This window comes from Dromaius novaehollandiae, chromosome 10, assembly GCF_036370855.1.
Source record: "Dromaius novaehollandiae isolate bDroNov1 chromosome 10, bDroNov1.hap1, whole genome shotgun sequence".
NCBI lineage: Eukaryota > Metazoa > Chordata > Aves > Casuariiformes > Dromaiidae > Dromaius > Dromaius novaehollandiae.
The window spans coordinates 20,692,212-20,716,547 of NC_088107.1; the positions used below are offsets into that span (position 1 = coordinate 20,692,212).

A 24,336-nucleotide genomic window follows, 5' to 3' on the forward strand; every position below is an offset into this window, starting at 1 on the left:
GTAGCAATGCTAATATGCATGTTCCCCTTGAATAAAAGGGTTGAAGCAGACACGAATAACCAAAAAACCCTTGCTGAGTACCTTGCTTCCTGAAATGAATCCCTGTAAATGCAAGCACGGAGCTATCACTAGAAAGGAGGGGGGGGGAAATAAAAAAAGGGGGGCGGTGAGAAGAGGCATTTACCAGATCACGCCACAGCTCTGAGGAAAGCAGCCTTTGAGAGCCATTAAGTGATTACGGGGAGGTGATAAGCCCCAGAGTCCCAAGGTGGCAGGGCGCGGGCGGCAGCCGCAGCGAGGCCGGGCAGCAGGCTCGCCCGTCCCCGCCGCGCCCCGCTCTCCCAGGAGGCGGCAGGGACCGGGACGGGCGCTGCCCCCGGCCGCGGCCCGCGCCCCCGGGTCGCTCCGGCCAGGCCGGGCGCCCCGCACGAGGAGGCCCGAGGGCCGCCGTCACCCAGGAGCGGCCTCCCGGGGTCCGCCCGCCCCGCCCACCCCCCCGGCCTCGGCCGGTCACGACGGGGCCGGGCCGGGGGCCGCTGCGCCGCCCGACGCTGGTAAACAACTCACAGGCATGTCTCCGGCGGAGCCGCCACACCAGCCCACGGCCGCCACCGCCCGCCCCTTCCCCTCGGCGCCCGCCGCTTCCGGGGGGCGGGGAGCGCCCTGCGCCACGGGCTGTGTCCTGCGGGGCGGGCGGAGAACCGGCCCCGCCCGCCAACGGCCGTAACGGTCCGGCCGCGCGGCGCGCCGCCTCCGCCCCTGGCGGTCCGTGGCCGCCCGAGGGAAACGGCGCGGTGAGGGCGGCGCTGGGGCGCGCGCGGGGCGGGGCCGTGCGCTAGGGGCAGGGGCAAGGGCGAGCGGGCGAGCGGGCGCCGGGGGCCGCGCTGGGGGCGCCGGGGGCCGCGCTGGGAGCGCCTGGGGCCGGGTCTCGTGCGCTTTTGACAGACTTTTAGAAATCAGGGAGGAAGCTCATCCTAATACAGAAGTTATTTTTCAGTACTGGAAAAATAACAGTGTAACTTCTGTGCATATAACGCAACTAATTAACCTTTTTTCAGCAAATTGCCGTAGAGAATGTGTTAAATACACTTCCTGTAAAGATGTTCTTGATGATGGGTCTAATGCTTTATCGCAGATAAAATGCAGCTTACGGGAAAGAGAAAGCACGAGACCTTTTATAACGGTCGTTGTGACATTGCCCTGCTGTAAACACCGTAACGTTCCCTCTGGCTGTACTGATTTAAGCGCAGAGAAAAACAGTGCTAGAATATTAATATTATTTTAGTTTTTTTTCTAAACAAATCTGCTTGTATTTTCTTTTTACTGTTGAATACATAACACATGAAAAAATAAGCAAAATACACTTACTTGTAAAATAGGATTTTTACATGTTCAAGTATAATTGCTAAAACAACTCATCAGCCTACAGATACTTAGTTCTCTTTGCAAAGCATCTTCATATGTTCATTGATGCAGAGCTCAAGGTCTCAACTCGAAATTTCAGATATTAAATGGAGTTTAGAAGACCAATGTAACTTTATATTAGATTTTGACTAAAATGTGACTCAGTGTTTTATGCTAAATGACACCTGACTTAAGCTGTATATATCTACATGCTCTTTTGGAGTTTCCCACTCAAATAAAAAAAAATACAGAAGAGTTTTTGCATTGGTTATCATTTATGCATTTAATTTGATTTAGAAAAGCTATGAGAAATAAAAAATTGCTGATGGTGGGAATGAAAAAATAGTCATTAATTTTGTTACTAAGAGGTAGAAGGTTTTTATGAGTAATAATTAGGAGTATAATTTGTCAGACTATTGGATTTAACTGAAACAAGTCCCAAGCTGCATTTGAAAGTGTAATTCACTATAAGTCCAGTAAGTGGCACAAATACACCTTACAAAAAACACTTTCTATGAAAAGTCTTCCAAAAACGTAAAACAGGCAGAATGTCAAGCCACATCCTTTTTGAAGGAAGAACTGATGCATTTAGCAAAAATGTTATCAAAGAAATAGATGTTAAGAATAGTTTAACCAGACATAAAGGAATTCTCCATGCACCTTCTCTGAAATACTTCTTCAATAACTGTCAAAAAGTGAATTCATTGTATTATACTTTAACATCTAAACTACATAACACCGATTAACATAATTGTTATCTGCTTAGTATATTTGTTAATAATGTTGATCTTAAATTTGCTATGGTCTAGTAAGAAATATTGCATGAATATGAAAGTTTTTGTAAAAAAATTTCCATTATTGATGTTTCTTATTTCTTTCTGAGAATTGTTTTAATTTCTCCTAAAATACAGAGCTGGGATTTCCTGCCTTTTCTTCCTCCAGGATTTTAAAAATTTGACGGGTGCAGAAGTGAAGATGTAAATTTTCATAGAGGCACATCTGTCTGATGACAGTGTTCCCAAAGCTGAGGCGGCATCTCCAATGCTGCCAGTGTACAAAGCTTTCAAAATACGTTCTCCCTCCCTCAAAACCCCATGTTATTCTGCAAGAATAGACCCACGTGTTATAGTGCTTCAGGCCATTGTATTGTTCTCTCGTGTCTCAGTCACAGCCGTCACACCGTAATGCTATGTTAGCATTTTTTTCCTTATGCTCTGGTGAGATGATGACACATAGCAAGGGTATTTTGCAAGTCCTTTTCATTATATCATAGGGACTTTGAAAGGCCCTGACTCATGCTCTGCACGCTGTCCTGTGAAGTTAGGAACATGCACTAGTTATCAATACAGAGCAGCTGGCTCAAGTTCTTGCTTCTTAACTGTTTCTACTGCCTTTCAGTCTTTTTCAAATGTATGGTATTAAGCTGCAAGCAGAAAGGAGAGAATGTATTAAGGCTGTTCATCAGAATCTGGAAGAGAATTATACATTTCTTTGGTTATGATACCACCTTCACAATATATAAAGCAAAACAAAACAAAACAAACCTTCAAGTACTACCCTCCACTTCTTCCTCCTAACTTTCCTTTCAAAAACGTTTTTCCTGCGAGGACCATCCGGTGCCTGAGGAAGAGTGTCGATTCACAGTTTACATTAAAAACAGGTTTCTGTGGAAGAAGGGGCACACAGGATGATCTGAAAACAGGATGTGTTTGGGACACATCCCTCTATTTGGTTCTCTATTTTGGTTTTACTTGGAGATTCATTTCCTTTTCATAGCAGCTTGTAGTTGAGCATGACCTGCTAAAGGAGTCAGTTATAATGGATTACATTCAATCTTATGATATAAACCATTTTTTGAAGTACACTATTTGGAAGGCAGAAATGTAGCACAGAGCTTTATGTTGCAAGTTAACTGGGAGAGAAATATAGTCCATTTTTGCCAGGTTTGTACCACAGTGACATGGCCTATGGAGTATATCTAAAAGTCCAAAAGAAATTACTTCCCCTTTCCAACCTTCCCTCAGTGAAGACTTTAATCTCACTTCAGAGAAAAGAACAAGAAACACTGTCTGTCGGCTAGAACAACTAGATAAAATTTCCAGAAATTGTTCTGGAGATGTTTAAAAACAATATAATGATGGTTCCTTTTTTTCCACATAGTGAGTGGAAGTCTTTTGCTGTTTCAGAGCTGAAGCTGAAACTCTGATGACATGCACTGTGGTGGTCTCTCGTTGAGCTGTGCCTGGGACGTGCTTTGCGACGTGGGAGGCCACGCTGGAGCGCCTGCTCGCACCCGGTACTACTCCCTTCTCTTCCTTTTGTGGCCTTTGGCAGCAGAGCTTGGGTGGGTTGTTAGCATTTGGTATGTGATGTTGCCAGAATACAGGCTACTGGGGGCATCTTTCAAATTGAGCATGGTCTCCGAGGAGATGTATATTGACTATTCCAGAAAAATGAATTCACCATAATAATGCTTCCTGCGGTGCATTTGGAATACTAAAATGTGGGTAGGTGTCTCTGTAGTATTATCATTAAAACTGTTTAGATTTCCATATGTTAACCAACTGTAAGCTGCACTCAGAACAAGTTTCCCTTCAAGTCGTATGTTTGATCTGGAACACTGCCTGTGGTTTTGTTCATACTGCAGAATTACGAATAGTAATTTTTAATTGTTTATAAATTAAAGGTATAAATGCTGGGATGTGTTCAGTGGGTTTAAATATGGCTTATGCTGAGATAGTTCAGATTGGCAAAGGAATTTGAAGAAGGTCCCCTTTAGCATTAATCTTAACTTATTAACAAACCTTGAACTTCATAGAACTTACAGGTAAGAATCTTATGGTGCTTTTCCTTTCTGGGATTGAGGGAGACCAAACTGTACATACTTTGTGTACTTTTTCTTGTTAATGGCTTGACTTAATCTCTTCTATATAAAGTTCTGCAACATATACATGTACAGATATAAAGAATTCATACATTTAGGTCACTCAGGTAAAGGAAAGTACTACTCTTTCTAAAGACCAAAAAAATGAAACATGTGCATTGATGTTTTTAAAAGTAAAAAGCAGGGCATACTGAATGCACTGAGACAAAGTGGAGAATGGGCGTAGAGGTATCCACCTGCAGAGCAAGACGTATTTATTAGAACTGGCAAATAAGTGGCAGTTATTTAAAGGAGTGTCACATGATAGTCATCAAATGGTAATAAATTTCAGTGGCATCTGCCAAAACCAGAGTTGTTAAGGATATACATGAAAACTATTATTATATTATTTACCAGAGTTAAGGAGCAAAGCTCATGTTCATGATTTGTAGTTAGGTGGCATTCTGGGAAAGACTGCCTCATAAGCTTTTTGCAGAACTTGGACCTGTAGACCCCAATTAGTGCCAGGATAACAGGATCTTGGTTCTACCGACGTTTCAAATAATCCTATTGTTTTTTGAAGCCTTGTACTTAACAATTAAGACTTAGAAATTCCTACAATTTCTTACGCATTGAACAAAAGAACTTGATTAAAGAAGGACTTTCACACAGCAATATGTGTTCTGTATGGGGTTCTTTTATACTTAGCTAATCTTCTATTTGAATAGAGGGGGAAAAAAGATTTTTGAAAGTTAGAAGTAATGTGTCTATCATTTGACACAAGTAGAAACAAGAGTGGGAATTAAGGAGCAAGACTGTAATCTATTATTTTTCCTAAAAATTTAGATGTCAATAAACTAGTCACAAGTACTTTCCGGGGTTTTTATGTGTTTGTAAAGGTTGTTATATTTATTGCATATGAATCAAGGGAGTAATTGCGTTTTGCTACTCATGTTAGTGCCTTTCTTGGCAAAATCTCAGTGCTTTAACAGATGCACTTTACATACATCTCAGTGACTAAGGGAATTTTCCCATATCTTGGTTGAGACTCAACATCTGTTTATTGGATGAGTTTCAACTGTGATATTCAGGCAAAACTGTTAAGGCAGTTGAGATTGAACTTGGAATTCTTTTGGGGGGTTTTAAAAGGTTTTAAAGTGTTGCTTTTTTTGTTATGTACAAATAAGCATCATAGTCAACATCTAGACAACATTATTATGATGCTATCCCCATTTATATAGTGACAAAAGGTAAACTATAATGTCAACCATTTTCAACTTCCTACGCATTCAGTATTCCCCTCAGTGGTTCTCCCATGTCAGACACAAATAAAATGTTTAATCTTAGTTGATCTATTTGACTGCAATGTGACATAAAACAAATACTGTCTTTTACAATTCAGTGCTAAAACAGAGACTGGGTTTCAAAGTATTTTCATGGACCAAGTACCGTATTGGATTAATTATTAAGCCCTAAGAGCTTTGATAGTGTTCTTCAAACTTTTACTGAAGTATTGCAAGGTATACAATTGTACAATTACAGCTTTTACATGTTCAAAAAAATCAAAAATAATACAACTTTCAGTCTTTATATCTTGTTTTTAAAATAACTTTAAAGTTGGTGGTTAAGTAAACATCTGCCTTCTGAGTCTGGCAGGCTGGCACTTTTCCAAATCAGAACAGAACACAATATTGCAAAGCACCAGTGTAATTAAAGAGGGAGGCAATTTGCATTATTTTTCTATAAAACTACTCTTGAGTAACAGATGGCAGTCACAAACATACTGCTCCAAAGACATATGGAAACCTATTTGTTCCATAAATCTCAGAGTGAATATTAACCCCCAAATTACTCTCTTCATTGCTAAAAGAAGATGATGCAGTAATCCTCAGCAGGGCCCTAATTACAGTACATAGCAATTCGTGTCTCTGAAAATGCAGATATATGGAAATGTTTCAGAGATTATTTTTTCATTTGCAGTTTCCTATAATCTGATTATTCATGCTAGTCTGAAGTAATTAATCTGTTTGGTTTTACTGCTTCAGTGCCAGATTGTCATTATCATATATAAACTTAAATCTTATTATAGTACTTCAGCAGCCCATCTCAACATCTGAACAGCCCAATTGCCAATAATACAGTAAAAAAAATGAACTAAGCAGCCATGTTTTCAAATTCCAGCCTGAACAGGGCTGAGCTCTACAAGTGTGTTAATATAAAACCGGCAAACCTCTCCCCTCCAAAATCCTTGTTTTGCCACCTCGGCTCCCCTCTACCGGATGATATCCTGATCTGCCACAGGTCTTAATCAAACAAAGTGAAATTTTTACTTGAATCACCAACACAGCATCTATGTTATGAATTTAGATTTTAATACAATTAACTCGAAGCTTGATTAGCATTTATGACAAGCTTTTATTGAACCCAGCTTGTACAGTTTTACATCAGATTTGTCACTGGATCTTTTTTCATGATTTGTGACACAAACATATGCTGGTCAGGAACACCACCAAACTGAGTAATACATGATTAAGAACATAACAGCCCTTGTTTTCTCAAGGTTTATCATGACTGAAGTTACTTGGGTGGGGGCAGTCCCAGCTAGAGGGTACTTGCGAATCTTGCACATAGGGAAAAAAATCAGAGGGGTGCATGTCCTGCCCTTGGCATCTGCTAAGGCCACAGCTGACCCCTGCCCGCGCGCAGGGTAGCTGCTGAGCCAGCCGCCCCGCCAGACGGACTGGCAGGGGCTGTTCCTGCGTCAGTAGGTGCCGAAGGGCCGTTCTTGCACAGGGGTGAGGGAAAGCCTACAGGGAGCTGAAAAGAACATTGGCGTTTCAGGCCTTGCAGGATGGCAATCCCTTAATGAATCATTCGGGTGAAACTGCTTCTTTTCCTTTGTTTTCCTAAGAGGGAAGTAAGTACTGTTGCAGTGACTTACACAGATAGAAATTTCTCTTTATAGCTTCTTTAGAGGCGTATTGCAACTTTAAAAATTAAAGCAATAGATCTTTGCTGTCATTTTAAATTGTTTCAGTAATGTTATTTATTTTTATAGCACCTTGTGACATCTTGTAAGGAACACAGCATAAAAAAATACATAATGAGGCTGCCTCACATTAAGAGATAATTACCAGTGGAAAAAGATGGGAAAAGGACTTCATTCAGATGCTGTAAAATACCCACATACTGTTCTAGAATACTCACATTTTTAACTCTCTACTTGAGACTAGGTGAAAATAATTTTCTGTGTTGTGTGAATTACAGTTTATTCCTTACATGGCACTCCCAAATCAACACTTAAAAGAAACATTTTGAGGCCACATGCTCATCTCTTTTTCACCTCTACTTGTTAATGATGTACATATATAACTGAAGTGCAGTATTATGCCATTATTTATTGCGTCACTTCAGATAAATACATGACTCTAATTTACAAATTTAGATTGGTTTCCAAAGAGAATTTAGCCCAGTCCGTTGTAGAAGCTGACCACCTGATTGCTCAGTGTTAGCAGTTCTGCCAGTGCCATTAAATTCTGAATGCATCTGTTTCTATGTAGAAAACTCATGCATCCACTGTAATTTGAGCATTGACAGTAAAAATACAAGATATCAAACTTACCAGTAGTGTCAGTGCATTTAGGATGAAGTTCAGTATTCTTTATGTTAGCTTTGTATTTCTTTCATCTGCTGATACTCTTAAAGTAATGTTATTTCTTTTAGTTTTTAAGCTTTAGCATTCCTGAAAGGTAATATACACTAGAATACACTACAAATTTGATATTACAATATCAAACTACAGATACACATTTTAAAACTCAACCTCAAAAATTACATTTATGGAAGACTGTTAATATGAAAATATATAGACAAGTAGCTTGTAGAGAGTATTTGAGCTGTTCAGCTAAAGGCAGCTGGTGAAGCCTTTCTGTAGACGTGGGTCTCCGATCTGAAGCTCCTGGGCAGTATGTCGCCTGTGAGATCCTCTGACGTTGCTCGCAGCCTTGGGAAATAGGAAAGCTAGAAATGAGGCTGGCAGCTCTAGTGCATGTGAACAGGAGAAGCCGAATGTGGTGGTTTGCAGCACGTTACTGGCCGTAGCTACCCGAGAGCCAGCGTTGCTGGGCTCAGGTGCGCGCAGGCCGTTTGGTGCAGCATTGCTTCGTTGTGGAAGGGCCACAAAAGTCTGTCCAAAGTTTTATCTTTGTTCTTAAGTAGAAGATACATCAAATACTTAGAAATCATGGTGTTAAGTGTGGTGTGAGCAGTACCACCGAAGCATTATTTTGGTGACAGGCTTGTTTTTGACAAGGAACTGTTTTTCCCAGGCAAACCACTAAGAAATAGAGGGTTACCTAAATAAGCGTGTTCAGATTTCTGAGCCCGTGCCACAGCTCTGCAGCTGGCTGCCCGGCCGCGGCAGGGAGGGAGGGAGGCCTTCGTGGGGAAGCCCGGATTCCGTTCTGCCCGGTACAAACGCAGATGCTGTGAGCACACGGGAATTCAGCGCTGTGCTGTCTATATGCAGCGCAATGGCGGCCGGGCCGCTGTCCCCGCTGGCGGCTGTACCGGCCGAAACGCTTTGCTGGGAAAAGGACTGATTTTGACGCCAGCTTCCGAGGGCGGCGGGCTGAACTGCTGCTCCGCGCTCACGCGGCGCCGCCCCCGCCGCCCCCGCCGCCCCCCGCGGCTCGGCACCGCCGGGGCCGGGCGTTCTGCGCGCAGGCGCGCCGCGAGGGGCCCCGCCGCCGGGGACTACAGCTCCCGCCGCCCCCCGCGGCGCTTCCGGCGCGCCGTGACGCGGCCTGCCGTGAGCGGGCGCTGGGAAGGGCCGGGGCGGGGTTGCGCCGCGCCCGCCTCCCCCCTCGCTCGCTCCGTCGCTGCCGCTGCGGGTGGCGGCGAGCCGGAGGCCGAGCGAAGATGGCGAAGACCTACGACTATCTGTTCAAGCTGCTGCTGATCGGCGACTCGGGCGTGGGCAAGACCTGCCTGCTGTTCCGCTTCAGCGAGGACGCCTTCAACACCACCTTCATCTCCACCATCGGTGAGCGGCCGCGCCGCGCCGCCGGGGGCTCGGGGCGCCTCCACCGCTCCGGGGGCACGGGGCTCCCCGGCGGGGCCCACCGGCGCGGGGCGGGGGCCGCGCCGCCCGCGGGCAGCCGCCGCTGCTCCCGGCGGGGCTCCGGCGCCGCAGCCCCGCGGCCGTTACGGGCCGTTGCGGGCCCCGCGCGGTCGGAAGCGCCGCCGCGGGGAGAGCGGGGCGCGTTGGCTGCCCGCCGCGGGCCCCGGCCGGGCCTCCCGCCCCGCTGGGCGCCCAGGGGCTGGCGCCGAGCTCTGCCGGCCGGGAGCAGCCTCCGCGGGGGCGCGGTCGGCCCCGGGCGCCGGGGCAGGAAGAGGGGCGGCGGCGGCGGCCGCTTTCCCCGGCAGCCGCAGGCGGGAGCAGCCTGTCAGTTGGCCCTGAGCTGAGGCGGGCGGGCGGGCGGGGGGGCTCCCCTGGCGGGGGCTCGCCGCCCTGTAACGCTCCCTGCGGCCCGGGGCTGCGAGCGTGGGGCCTCCGCCTGCCTTCGGGGTATCAACAGTTGGCTCTTCCTCGGCTGTGCGGATTCACTGAGCCGCCTTTTCTTCTTTCTTGCCCTGGAAATCCGTGTGTGTGTGGAGCTTTCTTTTTTTCTTTTTTAATAAAAAGCTGTTTGCAGAGCTCGCTCAGTAATGAGTCATATACAAAATGCAGAATGTGATGCGAACTGGTTTATCGGTGCTCTTTTTGTCAGTTGTGCTCCTTATCGTTTCGCTGTTGTTCGTTTCGTGTTTGTACGTAAGTTTTCAGAAAATGGAAGATGGCTTGAGCTGTTCAGGCTGGTTATTGCTCTTGTTGGGCTCAGCTACGTAGCTACAGCCACCAAACCGCCCCTAGCAGTCGTTGACAAATCTCTTTTCTAGTGTTAACTTCTCTGAATGTGCATGTGTGTATTTATATACATACAGCTCAAATCTGGGGGGTTTGAAGTAGTTCTGTTTAAGAATTATGTAGAAATGCCTTAGTGATTGAATAGGGGAACTTCCTTGATAAAAGCTGAGTTTGGTTATTAGACTCGATGGTGAAAAGGAGTGCTTCTAAAAACTCAACTAACCTGTTTTAATGAGATCTAATATATTAAAGCAGACTACTGTGGTTTAAGTTTTTGTAAGACTTGTTTTAAAAGTTGTGCTTATATTTAGTTCAGCAGAAAGTTTTTAAAGTCTTTTATTGAGATATTGTTGAGTTGAAATACCCTGCAAAACTGGAGGTACGTGGTTAACTGCTTGTAGTTGGGGTCACTTTTAAAATAAAATGAAGTATGCTGTTTTCAGAATGAAGGGGTAAATTCCTGTGGAGGTTGCTAGTATTTAGGAGAGCAAAACTAATGTTCACTTTGAAGAATAATGTTAAGAGAATGAGTAGGCTCCCTTTGTTTTAAGGGAATTGATTTAAAGATGAGATGAAATAATATATGACTTATTCTGTGTTACTGAAATGTCATAGTCTGTTTAGACATCTTATTGTGCTGAACACTTGATGCACAGGGAAAAAGCGAATTCTTATTTAAGCAGATATGGTGACTAAACTGGATATCACTGGCATTTCCAAGTCTTAAAAAGAAAAACCAGTCTTCCTACATTTCAAAAAAAAGAAGCATTTTTACAAAATTAAAATTGCATGTTCCTTTCCCCTCTGCTTGCTCTTTGCAACTGCTTTTTCAAATGTTGCATCAGTAACACCAGCTGATCAAGGCCTGAGTAGCAGTTATCTAAAGAATATTTCGCTGTACCTGTGGTACGATAAAAGGCTTAATTGAGATTATTATAAATGCTATATATTTTTCAAAAAAACTTAAGTTGGGTGCTGTACTAAATATAAAATAACTCTTTATATAAAGAGATGGCTAACATAAATGGGTGCATCGCTACTTCTTCCAGTCATCTTTTATTATGATGCTTCTTGAACTGCTTCGTCCCTCGATGTTTCCTTTTGTGCGCTGATTCACTTTTAAGTCTTGAGGATGCTTTAGATGGTTCTTTTTTTTCTTACCTTATTCAGCAAATGTAAGATTTCATTGTCTTATTTCCTTCCCTTATATTTGTTTTTATAAGGGTACTGATACCAGCACTAATCAACTTGAAGAAAGTTACTAATAATTGAGGCATACTTCTGATTCGTCAAGCAGTATTTGTGGTTTCACAATCACATTTTCCTATTCGTATAATTTTTCTTCCAGTCTTTTTTTATTTTTAGCAAAGGACCTACAAAGAGGAACGTTGACAACACAGGAAATAGTGAAATTGTTCGTACAAAGTGCTGACGGATGCTTAAATAAAATACGTGGGGGTGGGGTTTTTTTTTTTCAGTCTTTCTCATGTATTGGTTATATTACTTTTAAGTCACTCATGCAGGTCTAAGCTGTATGTTCTTGAAAATGCTTTCTTTCTTTCTTTCTTTTTTTAAAAAAAAAGTGAACCGCAGTGAGTGCACGCTGACTGTTTGGTACCGGTCAGTTTTACAGTCATAACTAACATATCTGATGAGCTTAGGGGAATTCCGTATTTAACACGTCTGAATTTATTCCTCCACTGATAAAGCATAACCAATGATGGCATGGAGGGAAACTTGGAAATGCAGTGCTTTTCCCTTTGCCAGTTGAAATGAATTTTTAAGGTCCCTGGATTAGCATTCCTGGTTGAGTACACTGAGTCTTCCTGAGGTATAAACTGCCAGGCTGCCTTGTTTATATGCTCTCCAAAAAGAGGCTTCTCCAGGACAGTGATACTTATTGTTACAACATGTCTTCAGCTCATAGTCATTTTAATTAGTTTGCACTATGTTATATGCCCTTAGCAGTACCCTAGATCTCTTTTAGTCTGTCTGATTCCTGACAATACTGGAGTTGGTTTGACTCCAGAATCTGAAAAGGCATCTGCTTGAGATGTGATGTCAAATTTTGTTGTTTAATCATACTCATAAATATTGTTTGTGTGAGGCGAGGCATTTAGGGAACTTTTCTAATTAAGTTATGTAAAACTTCTAATTGTTTTCAACTTTTTTCTTAGTTCAAATTCTAGATGCAGAGTTTAACTTTATTGCCATGATTAAATGTCCAAGCCCAAAGTATCTTCCTTATTCTTTCCCAGTTGCATTGTTATTCGCTAACTTCAGTTATCAGAGTGATGGGAACTTTTTCCTGACAGTTGTGGAAGACAAAAAAGGAGGAAAAGAATATGGAAATCTTGTGTTTTTTATTATTTTATTTATATTCATATTATTTATACTCAATGTTCATGTTATAGGAATAAGTCAATAATGAGTTGTTGTAGTTATTCTGTTTTCTTAACAACGTGCTTGTGTCACTGAGCTAAACAGCTTGTTTTACAGATTCTTTTCTTGTCTGCTGTCATGCAAACCATGCCTGAATCCTGGTAGTTTGCTTGCAGGTTTGCAAGTGGTCCCTTGACTTTTCTCCTCAAGACTGTGTTCATGCTATAGTCATGGCTGCACTGGTTCAGACTGTAAGTCCACCTAGCCCTGTATCCTGTGGCATAAGGAGTAAGATGAAAGTGCAGTGCATGTGGGCTTACAATTTACCAGAATATTTTTTTGAGTGAGCCTTGGCTCGGGGGCTTTCCGTCTTCATCTTGGCTACCTGGAATAACTAATACAGTCAGCAAACTTTGCCATCCACTAAGAGAAGTGAACCAACAATCTGTTTCCAATGTTTCTTTAGTTATGCTAAGTGTGTGTTTTCAACTTGCGGCCTGCAGGTCTTTGGCCTTCAGCAACCTTAAATTTATTACATGTATCTCAAATTTCTGAAGAGATTGCCAAGCCAAAAAAATCCATCACTGCTGTGATTACTAATAAGGATAAGCTTTTCACTGTTAACATAGGGTAAAACTCTTTTTACAATGGAAATTCATTATGTCAGGTTACGTTGTTCAGTTTGCTTCCTAAGTGGAGACTTCTGCTTTTACACAGATCTACGTGGAAAGTAAAATGCAATCAAGTCAGCTAATTTTCACACTTCAACAACTCCTAAAGCAAAACTTATCTTGGAATATCTAATGTGCACTTTGCTAGTACTTTTAATACAGCATATGAGAATAAGAAGCATTAATTTATCAGTCTCCAAGTATCTAACTTGCTGTTCAAGTAGTGCTGTCTGGTAAAACTGGATTGGGTTTATCATTCCAAATAGGAAGGAATGCAAAGAATAAGCCTTACAACTTCTTGTATAAAGTGTTTTCTGTGAGAGTAAAGTCATATTTTTTAGCTGAGAGTATTTCTGACTTAGTATGAAGACTTGCTGACTCTAAAACAAAATGTCATATTTATTTTTAATCCAAGATGATACCAATATTAGGCAGGAAGCTGGCCACAGGAGGCAGTACTGTATCTGTGAGCTGAAACAATTTGTTGATTTTACAGAAGTAACTTTTCCTCCGCCATCATCTTGCAAAATAGGCTGCTACTCCAGCAGTCAAGCACATGTATGCTGACCTTTGAACGCATTGATGAAAACCCTTTGACAAGCAAAATTACCAACTTCCCTTTTGCAGTGAAACTTGTGTCTGTAATGTGTAATGTAAATTGTTTCAGTATACTCAAATTATGCCTCACTGAATATTTCTGCTCTTGTCCCCACAGTTATTTGTATTATAGACAAAAAGTAGCTGAGGAGAGGCAGATTCTTCTTTGAAAGTGCATGGGCATACTGAAGCTTGATGGGGGGAAAAAGTCTCTTTTGGATTTCTCTAGATGGGAGCTGTAGAAGAAAACAAGCATCATGAGCTTGGGGAAGGAAGAGTGAGGAATGAGTTACTGGCAGTACTTTAAAAATGGTCATTATATTAAGGGAATTACAAATCTGATTTTGAAAGCTGTGAGGCTAGTAGAAACTGTCTCAGGTGGTACTGTTATCCTTATATGCACTTCCATTCTTAAAGTGCAAGATTTGTAAGATCTGGGATTCGGGTATCTCTGTGAGGAGGAGGTCAAAGGTTGAAGTAAGAATAGGGGAAGACAGCGTTATGGAGGCAAATATGAAACTGGAGAAGGATTCAGAGTTTTCAGGATATGTGATGGGGGATCACCAAGATGTTCATCAGAAAGGACTGATGTTAGAGATATCATAGGTTTAAAAGTTTGTCTCTTGTGACATAAAAACTGACACTAACACTTAGTTGGTAACGAAGGACACCTTGGACTTTGATTTCCATCTGCCGATGAGATCAAATTGCCCTTTTGTGTTCTGTAAGGGGCCAACGTGAGTGCAATTGTTTGGCTTTAGTTAAAAATGCTGTTGCAGCTTCCTTGCTGCATGTTACCCAGAAACAGCGTGACAGATGTCAAACTGTTTCATGCCTATTCTTAATTGGCAGATGGAGCTCTGTCTTGGGTATGTGTTATCTGGCTATTTGAGTGACAGGAGGGCAGCTTGGAGTTTTGTGACTTGCTGTGAATGCACAGTTAAGAACGCAGTAGCATTGAATGAATGCAGGAACAACTGTATCATTTAATTGATTGATACAGGCTTTGAGAAAGGTATTGAGAGCATATAGCTTCTGGGTTTTTTGTTTGTTTTTGTTTTATAGGACTTCCTAGTGCTTCTGTGATAGGGCAACTAAAAGCCATCCCTTTAACAGAAATACGTCTTGAACTGACTTCTTTCAAAACTTACCTAAAATTCATAATACATGGTGAAGAATACATGTAGTGTTTATAGTGATATTTTATTTCAAGTTTTGTGATGGCATTACAAACAAACATCTGATTTCCCAGAATATTACATTGCTTTTTAGCTTTAATCAAATGTTCTGGTAGTTTAAATACCTTGTGCATCAAGGTGACCTTAGATGCGTGAAATGTGGATCTGATCCTTTTCTAACGTGAATAATCTATGAATAGTACTAAATCCAATGGAGTTGCACTGCATAAAGCTTTGTAGAAGCAGAGTTGATCCCGAGGCTTTTAGTTGCCTGACTCATAAGTCGGAACTCAAGTCAGCAAGTTGTTGTTGCAGCCGGGTGGCAGCGGGAGGTAACATAGTACCTCCTTAAGTTTTTTTGACCAACAGTTGTCTACTATCATTTAATCTTGTGGGCTTTAGTAACTTTTCCTTTGAAATGTAAGCTGTGACAGTTTTGATTAGATTGTACATGGTTATGAAGGCAATTAATGTACATTTTAGATTTCTCTTCTGCTTGGGAGACCAAACAGTTGATTGAGTATAAGATGATTTGTATTAGTTTCATTACTGTTGTACAGACCCTACTGCTTTGGGCGCCAAAGAAAAAAAAATCCGATGCAGAAAGTGAGCAAGTGCAAAGCAGACTGGTCACTAACAGGAGTCTGACAGCAAATGTGGAACTTTGGGAGAACAGGTTGAGTTTAAGAAACTGTGCAAAATTAAATGGGTACAAGCAGTGGAACATGAACACTAACAGCCCCACATGCATGCACCTCCCCCCCACCCCCAAATCCCCCAAACTAAAAAAGGACAAAACTCTCCTTTCTGTTGGAGAGAAATAGATTTGCTTTACTGCAAAATGGCATTGTCTATATGGTGTGACTTCTGATGGAATCAAAGATGAGCTAAGGTATCTGTATCATCCCAAGCCTGGAAGGAGGAAGATACTGTAAACCAGAATAACTGCTGGCAGGGAGACCTCCTCTGGCTTAGCTGAAGTGGATATAGAGGAGTACTTAGAGCATGCAATGTAGGAAAAGGAGACGAAGTGGCCATTAAAAGAACCTTGGATAAAAAACTGCTATGAGCCAGAAACACAAGTATGGACTTTTTTAGTAAGTTATGTGTTTTTTGCCTGTTAATTTAGGTAACTAAAAACCTTTCAGAAAGGCCTAGTTCTTTGTTCATATAAGTAGTTAAATAAAAGAGCCCTTCTTCCCCCATGTCCTTTGCTTCCCAAATGAAAATAAACTTGTACAGTAATCCCCTCTTTAAAACATGAGTTTAAAAATGCCTCTTGTAAACATGGTGTTCCCAAAGTCTGTTAAGAGAGCCATCTTTAAAAACAACTTCAGTAACTTTAAATTTTCTGTTTTGACTTTTGGCTTGCCTATGTTGGGTCATTAGGAACCTTTCACACCCTTTCACATATTTCAGACTCTTACGGAAAGTCCTAGGTTAGATAATTAATCTTAACAAAGATAATTTTTATTGAATGAGACATTTTCATCTTTACATATAACCGAAATACTTTTGGGCTACAGTATTAGTTAGAAAGCTGAGAACAGTCCTGCTACCATGATCAGAATTCAATGCTTTCTTCTTGCATTTTTGTCTCTATATATGTTGCTGGGAATACCCCTCTTCTGTGTATTTTTCCCCCCAGCCTTTGGCGGGTCTGGGCCCTCCAAAGTCGCATCTCCTGTGCTTCCAACGGTCTGTTGTGTAATGAGTGAGTAGGGCATTCCTGCATTCCTGTAAAACTTTCAAAAATCTTCATCTCTGCTCATCTTTTTGAATTGCTTCTAGCTTTATAGAAGTGATTTGTAATTTGTATTTGCTCCGTCTACCACTACCCAAATCAACATTTATTTTCCTCTGCCCCTGGCCCTACCTTGATATCCCTGAATCTCTCAAGGAGGTGTTTGGCAATGTAGTTGTTAGGCTGTAGCAAAGTTCAGCTGTACAGACTAACTGTTCCCTTCAACTCTTCATACCACTGTGTCTTAAGTCTGCAGCTGACAGGATCTGTACGCAGTGCCTATCATTCCTACTGCTGCGGTATAAGATAAAAGGTGCACTGTTTGTACCATGTAAGGCTTTTTTATTTGTAAGTGATCAATGACTTACCGCTTTTTCTTTTACTTCATGCGTTCTAGGACCCTCTGTATGATTGTTTTTATATGGTGGCTCTTCCATTATAAACTAACAATTGTGTGATCCTAAGAAGTCTTTATTTCTTCACTTGGAATAACCCCTTCATTATATACATTCAGATCAAGTGGAGTCCTAAAATTTTAAGAGGGTTTAAAAATAAATAAGTAAATAAATAAAAAGCCCATTCTCTGTTTCTTACTAGACAGTCATATAGGCTTATATGGATCAGAAATTACTGAACAAAAATAAACTTAACCTCCTTGTCCACTTCTCATCAGCACAACTGAAGTGTGGAATACAAATAGTGAACAAGGAACTTTGTAATGTTAAGGATAGTGTTGATTGTATAGGATCTTTTTAATAAGGCTTTTTTTCAAACTTTTGGATGTTTAATATGCTTTACTTTTGGATGTTTAATATGCTTTACTTTTGGATGAAGTGAGCTACTTTGCTGATGGAGGTATTTAGTGCTTAAGGGTTATCTTGCTTAAAGTATATTCTGTCTTTTCAGTATCTACAAACTTGTCTGATTTACAGGCAGGAGCTGCAAGTAAGTTTGGCTGTACACCAGATCATCTTTATCTCCTGGTTTTCTGGCTTTGTTTTTTGGGGGATCTTTTTGGTCATACTTATTAAATGATGTGGTTAATGATTATGAATTGCGTAGTATTCTGCATTAAGTACTGGTTTCCAATAGAGTAGTCAAATCCTTGTATTCCTAAGCCACCTTTTAAATGGGAAAATCTGGCTTTCTTACCTCTCAAATGTGATGAAGTTTTCATGCAGTAGGTCGCCATGTACTGCGTGTCCTAGAGACCCGAGGGAAGGAGCAGCTTTGGAGTTGATGACAGATGCACAGATCCCCCATTGCTGCGTTACAGGACAAGCGAGTGTGGAGCTGGGTTCTTCGGACAGCACTGCAGCTGCTTTTGGCCAGTGCCTAGCCAAAGGTGGAGATTCAAATACAGAACAATTCCTATACAAGCACGGAGCTGCTGCTGGTCAGGTCGTATCCTGGGATTGGAGCTACACTGGACTGCTCTGCTCACGAGCTACTTGGTGGGCACCTTTAGTCTCTGTTAGCGAGACCTTGAATTTCATCGTTGATTCAGCCTAGTTTGTGGTGAGCAGCTCAGAGCGGGAGAGCTGTGACTGTGTGCTGATTCTCTTTGCTGTGCAATCAGTAGTGCTTCAGGTAATGCTAAGCTGAATTAGGGAATTCATCCAGCTAAAGATTAACCTGACCAAAAAGAGAAGAGGATTTGGTCACCACTCTTCAGTGGCTGCCTGCGCCTACCTGAGTTTCGACTAGCTGTGAAACTGGAGCCTCAACTCAAGGCTGGTGGATGATTTTAATATTTGTTGCGCTTCAGTCATACGTTAGCTTGAAAGGAATATGTTTTCGAAGCAGCTAAGTTAGTGCATTCCTCTTAGAGACAGTCAGTCTATAAATAATCCTTAAAATAAGCAAGCCATGCTATCTGTATCAGTAGTGCAATTCTAATGTATTCCAGAACAATGCAAGATGAAACTAAGTTTTCACTGAATGTCATTTACTTTATTTTCAAAATAGAATGAGGAATAGAAATAGGCTAGTTTATTATGCACTTTCATAGTACTGTAATATCTGTAAACTCTAAAAGACGTTCTGCAGAGACCCGACTCCTTTAAAGTTGTTGGTGAAACTGGTAATTTTAGTCATGTCGAGCAGTATTAAGTTCTACTGTTACTTTATCTTGTGGTCTTTAGATGTGGATTGAGTATTTTTGATGTTTAGAATCATGTTATTTAAAAGCTATTCAAAGGAGTTTGTAAATTCTGAATTCAAAATTCTGAAAAGAGAACCTGGTTTTGCAGGACCCTCTGGTGTTGGCCCTGAAGCCTTCCAGTGTGCTGCTAGAGATCCCAGCAGTGCTGCTGTGAACGGGTGACTGAAGTGTGTTAGGGTGCTAGATACAGATGTTAGTGTGATAGTCGGATTAAGCTGTACGTCACTGAGCTGTCAGAAATCTGCATGTTTCAAAGTGTAGCTGCTCTAATTCCGATAATTGAGTTGCGTTTTGAATCTCTTGTTTGTTTTTAAGTGACAAGTAATTTACCTGAGGAAAGAAAGAAATCTTGATGTGGTAGCCGTACACTAGCTCAGGAGAGAAGTACTGTCAGAAGTTGCATTTTGCTTAACATTATTATGAGCATTCATCTGATCTGGTTCACAAGTTCCAAGTGCTTATGAGCAGAAAACTGCCTTGTGTCATATATACGTGGCACTTGCATCCTTTATTGCCTTACCTACTGTAGCCATTTGTGTCTGTTTTTATTTTGCCACCTGTAGCGTGTTTGAACTTTCCTTCAAGAACCTTACTGTGTTCATAGCTTCAAAGATGCAAGACACTGCTCTGTTATCATTGTGTAGGAAACCAATATTAGATCCTTTGTACAGTCGAAGACTGAGACGAAGGAGGGCCAACTTAATCTGAAGAAGCCCGTTCTGACTTAAGTCGTGTTTTGTGGATTCTTACGGGGTGTCCATATTGAATACAGCTTTGTCCTGTTAAGTCATGAAAGGGTAAATAAATCCAGTTGCACTTGTGTATAATTCTAAAATAAATGTATCTTGCAACTTTTGAAAAATGTTGACCTTCACCCTAGTGTGTTGCTTCATGTTCCACTGCCCTATTGTTTAGTGGTTGCAATAAAAACTACTGCATCTTTAATTTACATACTGATACAAATGTTGCTGAGATCATCTGAAAATGCCTTGCAGATGTTACTAGGAAGTAAAGCCAAGTGTTCAAGTTCAAAATGATTAGACTTTGCTCTTTTGCATTAGGCACACTAGGATGTTGCAAGTGTTCCCCACCCTGCCTCTTACACTCTGGTCTTGTTTCCTACTTGGTCACATTCTTACGTTTACTCGAACCCTTCAAGAAAGAGCTAATAAATAGGCATCTCTCTGAGGCTTCATTTATCAGTCTTTATAGATTCAGACAGAAGAGTGATGTAGTAGAATGAAAGATTCCCTTAAAAACACCATTACAAAAAAAAAGTGGTTGTGTATGTAGCCAGCAATACCTACTTCAGAGAACAAAAAAATAGTAATTCCTGGGTAAGCTTGCAGGAAAATCTGCAAGAACAAATCCATCTCCCTCAGCTGTCAGATGGCATATGGCAAAGAACAAGTTTCTGGAGGAGTGTTGTCCTGGAGGTCTGTCGGTGCTTGGTATCTGCTGGGGAGGTGTCGAAACCATTCAGCCCTCCCCACAAAGCTCCTCCAGGCCTAAGGTCAGTGCTGGTGTCTGCACGAGCTGCTCATGCTGTAGTGAGCAAGGTGTGTAAATAAGCATGTCGGTGGGCTCTAGTAGCGATTGCTTACAGCTCTTCAAAGTATTGTTAAAAGCAAATGCACTTGCAACCCTTGCTTCTGACATGTGCTGTTGCAGTGTCTTGGAGATTAGGGGCCTGTGACAGCTCTGCAGAACTCAAACCTGCCCTTTGGGAGTCAGCAGAACAGTACCGGCTGTTAGAGCTAGGTTGCAGCCGTATTGCTGCTGCCTGCTTCTGACGTTCAGCTATGCAGCTAGTTGTTCGCTGTCTGCAAGAAGCAAAACCTACAGTGAGAAATGTTTTGCAAATAATTCCCTCCCAGAATTCAACAAACTGAAGGTGAAGTGTATTGCTTGTCAGTCATGTGCTTGTTTTCGCTTCCTGTTTCTGAAGGGAGCTTACAAATTTGCTTGCTTAGTTTAAGTTGCTCTTAATTCAGCCTTACTCTGAGTGACTGCAGGAAAATGTTTTTCTTTGTTTTTGCATATCTAACATATTGTCTTGCAGTAAGAAAGTAGCAAAGTGTTCTTCATCTCCAGCTCTGTCCATTAAAAAGTTCAAAAATCAAAAAAGACTTACGAGCACAGTAGGATAGGAAGGACCAAAGCTGTGAAGTTGGAGCAAGCTCAGCTTGCAAGCTGATGCATGAATTCCAGACATTTTGATGCCCTATTGCTTAAAAGGGGAAGGAGACTTGATATCTTGACTCCTTTCCCAATCTTGTAATGAATTCCTATTTTATATCCTGTGGGAATAAGTGCCACAGAGTTGTTGTTTATCGGGGAACCTAGTTGGAAAAAACTTTTATTTCCCCTTAATTTTGACTCCTTCCACTCTTAGTTCAAAAGAGTAAAGTGGCTAGATAAATAGGGAGATTACCTACTTAAAAGGGTGGGGCTTTTATTGTCTGTGGGTCATGCAAAACAGATCTTAGTTTTTAGTTTGATGAATAAAATTTAATACTGTGCTGTCTTTTACATTCTTTGATAGATGGGTCTAAAATGAGACTCCAGCAAGCAAGCAAACCAAGCATTAATATTTTTATGCCTCTGTTCAGCTTCTCAGTGTTCAGTCACCTGTTTTTATTCTCACAACTTGGAGGGGGGGGAAACAAACTTTAAAATGCTACTGCACTGGGTGCTGTACATGTTTTTATACTTTTTAAATGTATTTTATGTATAACATTTTTTGTAAAGTACATCTTGCATTGCTAGAGATAGAGAAATACTGTACTGTGGAGGATATATGGACTAGCGTACTCCAACAGAGAGTGAAGTTTATTTGCCTCCCGCAAGGATTTGCATCCCACAAGGACTTATTTTCCTGGCTGGTTTCTTACTACAGCCACACCAAAAAAAAAAAAAAATTAAGTATAGACACTCTACAGACTTAGTGGAATAGTCATTAAAGGGTTTTATTTGGCACAATTTGAGCTTAACTCTGTACCCAAAGCGTTGCTCAGACTTAGCCATGCGAGTGTATTTAGCAGGAAGTGGTAGCCTGTGTCACCAGGCTTGCTCGGCAAATGTGTGCTGCTCACCGCTTCCTCTTACTGAAGTGAAAGAACAAAAGAAACATCAGCCTGTATTTCGTTTCAACCTCTAAAAAGTTGCATTTGTTAAACCTCTTTGTAACAGAGAGATTTATGGCTTTCTCCTGTATATTGTTTGTTTTTTAGCTTTCGATTTCATCTTTATTCAATAAAAATGTTCGGTGGAGTTCCTGCTAGAAATCTGAAGATCTGAAAAGCTATTTTGTGTGCAGATCCTGAGTTGTAGATGTGATCAAAGGAATGGTTGTATAAACTGTTTTGGTGCCGTAAGGGAAATGACTAACCATAAGAAACCAGTCTGTGCAAGGCAGGGACTGGTGCACCTAATATCTAACTGCAGTGTGAGCTCAGTTTCTTGAGAAACCATCCCTACAGGAGTCTTGTACTACTTGTGCTGATGTGTCTTAGTTTCATTAGTTCACAGTACATATAGAATTATCTTTAAACCACAGAGGTCTCTGAACCTCATTTTTCTGGTAGGGTTATTGTATTTAATACCAAGATTTCAGGCCTAGACACAAAGGAACTTCTAAAACTTATTTAATTTGCTGTTGTCCATGGTAAAATAGCCATTCCAGAAAAATCTGTATTTGTGCTTTTGGAATCTGTGAGGCTAAAAAAATATATTGAGAGCCAAGGTCATTTGTTTTCAGACATGAATACAATGAAGTGTGACTTCAGCAAGTGTTACAACTAGTTACTAGAAAAATCTTCATAGCAAGGTAAAGGAAAAATCCCTCACAGCAAGGAGACAAAGTCCTAGCAAAAGTAGAATAGAGACACTTCTGTAGCTTCTGCTACATATAATAAGAACTTTTTTGTAATAAATGTCATCCTTATATCACTTTAGAGGAATGCAAGTTAGTAATAATCTATTTGCCTTTAAATCTTGGGGAATCTTGGGAATTTATGACTGTAGCAGTAGTCATCATAGCATTTTAAAATAATGCAGTTAATTTCATACAGTGTGAAAAGTGCTGATGGGATGTTTGTACTGATAATATGTATTCTTTCTAATAGGCTAAACTATGTATCCTTATCGCATCAAGATTAAATGGCTGAAACTTGGTATTTTCAGTCAATTAAAATTTTATGCCCTTCTGTGAGAAGGGTGAAAGTCAAGTAGTTAATGAATATCTATATTTCATTTTAAAATACTATTGTAGTATGTTTAAAAAAAAAAAATCCCATAGCTTATTTCCAGTGATTCCTGTTTAAGCTGTGGATGAACTAGCAAAGCTAGAGACAGGATTTTCCCAGTTAAAATACCCTTGATAATGGTCACTTAAGGTACATCTGAAGAAGAGAAAAAACAAACAAATCATTATGACTAAATATCAAGTAACCTTTAAAATTCAGTGAAGGGAAAATGGGCCATCAGCCTCAAAATGGACTAACTTTGGGGAGGCTGTTCTGAGATTCACGAATCTGGCAACCGCATAGCAGGAGTTCAGCACTGGCAAATTTGAGCTATATTCTAATATAGGTTTAGAGATGCAAAAGTTAGAATACCCAACCTGCTAGGTTGTTTGGAAATCTTGGCTTGGATTCATAGATCCATTTGACCCTCCTAAACCTTAACAGATCTTACTAGGCTCTTCTGAATTTATTCAGCTTTTTTTACCCATAGTTTAAAATCTGCTTTCAGAAACAATCACAGAACTGGTAGGTACTGTGTGGAAGAGCAGGGGGGAGAGAGGAGGGAAGCATTTTCTCACTAACTTTTGGAGCTTTCCAGGAGATTGGAGTTGTTCCTAAACTGGTGTTCTTGAAACAGTCCCGTGGGTAGTCATCTTCAGTTGCCTTTAGTAACCAGCTGTGTATCTTTTATGTCCTACGAATCTTTCCTCTTTACCGTGATGTCTGATGAGACTGCGTTAACCATGAGCATTAAAAAGTGGATACTAGTTTTGAAAAGCAAATAAGCAGCCATAGGATATAACTTTAGCCAGTAGAGGTGCTAGGGAACTGATTTGAATTTCAGGGGCTAGTCTAAAGCTAAGAAAAATAGCAATTTAAACTAGTGACCTTATTCATATAAACTTGAAGAGTATTGACATTAATTTTTCTCATAATCTTGACTAATTCTAGTAATGAGTCTGAATTTGTTCTATTTTCATTGAGCAGAATAATTTCTCCTTGATTTTTTTGGATGCAGCTGAAAATCTTTGTGCATCCTCAGCACTTCCTAGTGTGTGGAAGAAGTGACAGCCTCAGAATAACTATCTTTTGCCTAACGCTGCTCTTACCAAATCATCAAAAGGAAACTGAACACTTCCTTTTTGCTTGTGGCAAAACTTAAGTATCTTTTTCTCTGG

General features: G+C 41.1%; 1 protein-coding gene and 1 long non-coding RNA gene across 3 annotated transcripts in view; one reads left to right on the plus strand and one right to left on the minus strand.

Annotated features, from left to right (window-relative positions):
• Positions 1-6,618: 6,618 nt before the first annotated feature.
• LOC112991119 (uncharacterized) lies at positions 6,619-9,051 on the minus strand. Its single transcript, XR_010390806.1, has 2 exons — positions 7,890-9,051; positions 6,619-7,173 (listed from the first exon to the last, which is right to left on the minus strand). It is a non-coding gene; the product is annotated as an uncharacterized LOC112991119 (long non-coding RNA).
• Positions 9,052-9,060: 9 nt separating this feature from the next.
• RAB8B (RAB8B, member RAS oncogene family) overlaps positions 9,061-24,336 on the plus strand; it is a 28,115-nt gene continuing 12,839 nt past the window's right edge. The window contains exon 1 of one of the 2 annotated variants that reach the window (XM_064517522.1): positions 9,061-9,311. In XM_064517522.1, the coding sequence (XP_064373592.1) occupies positions 9,188-9,311 (124 nt within the window). In that variant the 5' untranslated portion in view covers positions 9,061-9,187. The remainder of the gene's footprint in view (positions 9,312-24,336) is intronic. The other variant, XM_026113387.2, reaches the window with a different exon arrangement.